This window comes from Sapajus apella, unplaced genomic scaffold (genome assembly GCF_009761245.1).
Source record: "Sapajus apella isolate SASKATOON/1434 unplaced genomic scaffold, GSC_monkey_1.0 scaffold11, whole genome shotgun sequence".
Lineage (NCBI taxonomy): Eukaryota > Metazoa > Chordata > Mammalia > Primates > Cebidae > Sapajus > Sapajus apella.
Window position 1 is genome coordinate 1714022 of NW_022436951.1, and position 6000 is coordinate 1720021.

Here is a 6000-nt window from a genome sequence, read left to right on the forward strand (position 1 = left end):
ATGTTCTACTCATAGTAGTCACTTAGAAACCAAGGGACTTAAGGGATTCTGCTTTGATACATCCTTCCATGATGAATTTCAAAAGAAAAGGGAAGTGACATATTTCCCATCAATTCTTAAAGTGACAGATACCATTTATATTTATGTTTTATTGGCCAAAGAGATTAGGGATATGCATGCTTTTTACGTGCACAGAAAAAGACTTGAGTAGTTATAAACAGTGTAATGACTAACACAAAGGTCAATCAAGAGAAGGTCACACTGGGGGCTTTGGTAGCATGCAGTGGGATAACAACCTCAGAAACTGTGATCTTGAAATCAGACTCCAGTCTCTTGAGAAAGTATAACACAAAGAATACCTGGTTATAAAGAAAAAGTCAAGTTGTCAGAACTGAAAAGTATCTTAGTTAGATTGCATGCTGCATCAAAATCACAGGCAGACTAAAAATAACCCTCATTGCTTATCAACCTGTTAAGTCTCAGCTTAGATGGCATTTCCTTGAGGAAGGATTTCCTGATATTGCCTCTCGGGGTCTTATATTTCTTATGGGATCTCATTAGCCATACAATGCTTACTGCATTAAGTGTTTGTGATTATCTCTTTCTAAAACTAAACTATTAACCCCTCAATGTAGGAAGTAACACTATTCTTTGTTCTCTAGCAAAATGTGTCCCAATAAATATTGGCTGAGTGCATAAATAAATAAATCATCATTTCATTAGATATCTACAAGTCGCTCCAGTATTTCCTAAACTATATTTTATTTTACATGGATTTTTCTCCAGGTACAAACTGCAGAAGATGACTTGAAAACAGAGTTCTACAAAGATTTAACTTCTCTTGGACACGATGACAATCAACAAGGCTCATTTTCAAAGGAGGGGGGGAGCTCTTTCCATGTACCAATTTTTTATTCCTCAAAGAAAAGTGAAAACATCAACCATAATTCTGCCTTCAAGCAAGCCATTCAAGCTTCTCACAAAAAGGTAACAAAAATGGTTTCCAATCTTTTTCTTCTTTCTTGAAAATTAACACCAATTCTAGCAATCGTGCAACAAGAAGGGGAGAGTTTTGATATTGTACCAGTATAACTGCTAATACACATTTAAGTAATTTTCCCATTTTTGTTATATCTCACTTTAAAAGTTATAGAAATACTATGTATATTAATGCTTCCATTTTGCATGCATTTGACGGTTATTGTTATTTTTTATCTTTACTTTTTGTTCATATTGTTGTAGGTGTGCTTCTTATAAACTCCACACAACAGAACTTTGTCCTTTCATGTAATCTTGACAGTCTCAAGTCTTTGCTAGGAAAATTTAGCCAATTTATGTTTATTATATTCATGGATGTGCTTGATCATATTTGTTTCCATCTTTTCTTTTTCTTACTCATTTCACTTTGTTACTGTTTCCTGTTTTCTCTCATTTGCTGTTTTTAATCACATTTCTATCTACTCCTTTTTTGCTTTTGGTGATTTTGAAAGTTCTACTATACTTTTTTTTTTTTTTTTTCTTGAGACGGAGTTTTGCTCTTGTTGCCCAGGCTGGAGTGCAATGGTGCAATCTTGGTTCACTACAACCTCCAGCTCCTGGGTTCAAACAATTCTCCTGCCTCAGCCTCCTGAGTAGCTGAAATTACAGGCATGCAACGACACGTCCAACTAATTTTGTATTCTTAGTAGAGATGGAGTTTCTCTCTGTTGGTCCAGCTGGTCTCGAACTCCTGACTTGAGGTCGCCTGCCTGCCTCAGCCTCCCAAAGTGCTGGGATTACATGCGTGAGCCACTGTCCACTATACTTTAAGTGCTGCTCATAGTTACTTTTCTCTAGTCAGGAAGCATAATTAGACCTATGTTTTTTCTTTTATCACATAAAATAATATGTGTAACCCCCCAAAAGATCTTTTACCTACCTAGTCCCCACATGCCAACCCCTCTATGTCCTTGAGAACATATTTACTTTTCTATTCCCACCATGAGGTTCCAACATAACAGTTTTAGTGAGATAGTTAAAAACCTTTGTGTTCCAAGCTATTCTTTTTTTTTTTTTTTTTTTTTTTTTTGAGACGGAGTTTCGCTCTTGTTACCCAGGCTGGAGTGCAATGGCACGATCTCGGCTCACCGCAACCTCCGCCTCCTGGGTTCAGGCAATTCTCCTGCCTCAGCCTCCTGAGTAGCTGGGATTACAGGCATGCACCACCATGCCCAGCTAATTTTTTGTAGTTTTTTTAGTAGAGGCGGGGTTTTACCATGTTGACCAGGATGGTCTCGATCTCTTGACCTCGTGATCCACCCACCTCGGCCTCCCAAAGTGCTGGGATTACAGGCTTGAGCCACCGCGCCCGGCCTCCAAGCTATTCTTAAAGATTGTTTTGTGTATGTTTTTATGTTAGTGTGTATTTTATTCTAACTCCTATCTTCTCTACTTAAAGATTCCTCACATAACACATAATTTTCAAGTTCATAGTCTATATTTTAAATCTTTGTTATATTTTATATACATATTTGTATGTCTATATATTTGTACACATATATACATATATGAAATATAATAAAATGTATATTTTGTTACATTTATATTTATACATACACATTTACCAATCTCTATTTATTTTCCTCTTATTTCCTTTTCTTGAGATCCCTGTTCTCATTCAGTTGCCTTTCTTTTTTTGTATTTTCCTCACATAGGACATATGCAAGGTATATTCTCTAAATCTTTGCATATGAAACATTGCTTGCCTTTTCCCTGAACAATAAATATAAAGAATACCCAACTGTATAATAATCATTATGTCTTGATAGTAGATGTTATTCAACTGTCTTCTAATTTCCATTGCTATATAAGAAAAATTACATTCAGAGCAAATTTTTTAATTTTCTTTTCCCTGCTTAGAAAGTTACAGTTATTTTTTTACACTTGGAACTTAGGGTATGTCTAAGTATTGTACTTTTCCTGTTAATCTTGCCAGGGACTTATGGAACCCTTTTAATATACAAAGATACAGCCTTCCTTGTTAATCATTCTTCATAGGTTCCTTTTTCTCTTATTATTTGCATTTTAAATCTCTTAGATATGTATCATGGTGCTTAAACAATTTAGGAGACATATTTCTATCTGAAATTTTTAGACATTTACAAAGGTCTTTTAAAATAGTGTCTATTGCTCACTACAGTCATCACCCTAAGTAGCATTTGCCCTTTCCCAAGAGACAAATGAGGAGAATGAGCCCTGAATCATGGAAATAGAGAGGGAGGAGACAGAGGTACCAATGTCAGCGTTAATGGGATCAGCAACTGGAGGGCACCATATTATGCTTGCTCCTACCTTTATCATATTGCTCTTCTACTTTTATTTAGACAGACATTTATGCACTTATATAAGACCCAACAGCACTGTATGGATAATTTTCTGAAATATTTCATTTATCCCCAAAAGAATTCTAGATTATTAGAGTCAATATCTAAACATCATTTTGCAGATGAATAGATTGAAGTTCATATATGGATTTTTAATTCAACAAACATTTATCAGATACCTACCATAAGGCAGGCACTAACTAAAGTCCAAGAAGCTGAGAGAATTCCAGTGATCTTAGAGTAAATAAATGCCAGAGTTAGGAATTGAATGGCCTGATTTTTATTTACTTTATTTTTTTTTATTGTACTTTAAGTTCTGGGGTACATGTGTAGAACGTGCAGGCTTGTTACATAGTTATACACGTGCCATGGTGGTTTGCTGTACCCGTGAGCCCATTATCTACATTAGGTATTTCTCCTAATGCTATCCCTCCCCTAGTACCTCAACCCCCGACAGACCCCAGTGTGTGATGTTCCCTCTCTGTGTGCATGTGTTCTCATTTTCAATGCCCACTTATGAGTGAGAACATGCAGTGTTTAGTTTTCTTCTCTTGTGTTAGTTTGCTGAGAATGATGGTTTCCAGCTTCATCCATGTCCCTGCAAAGACATGAACTCATCCTTTTTTGGCTGCATAGTATTCCATGGTGTATATGTGCCACATTTTCTTTATCCACTCTATCATTGATGGGCATTTGGATTGGTTCCAAGTTGTTGTTATTGTGAACAGTGCTGCAATGAACATATGTGTGCATGTGTCTTTATAGTAGAATGATTTGTAATTCCTTGGGTATATTACCCAGTAATGGTATTGCTGGGTCAAATGGTATTTCTAGTTCTAGATTCTTGAGGAATTGCCACACTGTCTTCCACAATGGTTGAACTAATTTACACACCCACTAACAGTGTAAAAGTGTTCCTATTTCTCCACATCCTCTCCAGCATCTGTTGTCTCCTGTTTTTTTTAATGAGGTGGTATCATTGTAGTTTTGATTTGCATTTCTCTAATGACCAATGATGATGAGCTTTTTTTCACGTATTTATTGGCCGCATACATGTCTCCTTTTGAGAAGGGTCTGTTCATATCCTTTGCCCACTTTTTGATGGGGTTGTTTTCTTTCTTGTAGATTTGTTTAAGTTTTTTGTATATTCTGGATATTTGCCCTTTGTCAGATGGATAGATTGCAAACATTTTCTCCCATTCTGTAGGTTTCCTGTTCACTCTAATTATAGTTTCCTTTGCTGTGCAGAAGCTCTTAAGTTTAATTAGATACCATTTGTCTATTTTGGTTTTTGTTGCCATTGCTCTTAGTGTTTTACTCATGAAGTCCTTACCTATGCCTGTGTCCTGAATGGTATTGCATAGGTTTTCTTATAGGGTTTTTATGGTTTTAGGTCTTATGTTTAAATCTTTAATCCATCTTGAGTTAATTTGTGTATAGGTGTAAGGAAGGGATGCAGTTTGTGCTTTCTGCATATGGTTAGCCATTTTCCCAACACCATTTATTAAACAGGGAATCCTAGTGCATTTCATTTCAAGATATTTGACTCTTTATTCATTTATTTATTTATTCATAATTTTAGCAAATTACAGAAGAACACTGGTCTGGTGATATGGACATGTAAAAATGACAATGAAATAGATTCATTTTATATATACATAATATATATACATTCATGTTATATATACCTAATATATATGTGTGTGTGTATATATATATAATTTATATTATTACCTCAGTTTAGAATCGGCTATGGGTCCTACAGTGCCCTCCAAACCTAACAAATTGTATTTGTAAGACAAGATAGTATCAGAATTTCTCATAAGTAAAAATATACATCTCTAGGCCTCTCCCTTAATTAGAATTCAGAATATCTGGGATTGGGCATGGGAATATGGCCTTTTTTATTTTTAGCTCCCTAGCTCAGTATAATATAGCATGCAGGATTGGAAATAACTGCTTATAAACATAGTCAAAGATGAAAGGAGATAGAGATGTTTGAATCAGTTATAGGTATAGTCCTACATGTTGCTTCACATATATGATTTATATGTATTTCAAACATGCTAGAGAACATTTGTAAAACCCTTATATGTAGATAAACAGCTGTTGTTTGATCTTCTAATAGTCTGTCCCAAAGTGAAAAAATTTAGAGCTATTCACAATACCAGAATGAAACATATGAAACTACTGTTATTCGACCATTTTGGTTTACAAAATTGTTAGCCTCATACAGTTCAATCCAACATCATTACTGTCATCTTTGATTAGGTGTGAACACAATTAAGGAATTTCAGTGTAAATAGATAATGAGGTTGGGCATGGTGGCTCACACCTGTAATACCTTTGGGAGGCTGAGGTGGGTGGATCATCTGAGGTCAGGAATCTGATACCAGCCTGGTCAACATGGTAAAAATTATTTATAGATCCTAAAAATACTAGATACTCTAGTCTCTTTCTGAGCAAATAAAAATACAAAAATTAGCCAGACATGGTGGCGGGTGCCTGTAGTTCCAGCTACTCGGGAGGCTGAGGTAGGATAATCACTTTAACCTGGGAAGCAGAGGTTGCAATGAGCTGAGATGGTGCCACTGCACTCCAGCCTGGGTGACAGAGTGAAACTCCATCTAAAAAAAAA

The 6000-nt window shown here is 35.7% G+C and overlaps 1 protein-coding gene across 3 annotated transcripts in view; it reads left to right on the plus strand.

Moving 5' to 3' along the window:
• The window catches only part of C6 (complement C6), a 69644-nt gene that overhangs the window by 24041 nt on the left and 39603 nt on the right, over positions 1 to 6000 (plus strand). For all 3 annotated transcript variants that reach the window (XM_032278864.1, XM_032278865.1, XM_032278862.1), the window contains exon 7: positions 787 to 987. In XM_032278864.1, coding sequence (XP_032134755.1) covers positions 787 to 987 — 201 coding nt within the window. The remainder of the gene's footprint in view (positions 1 to 786; positions 988 to 6000) is intronic.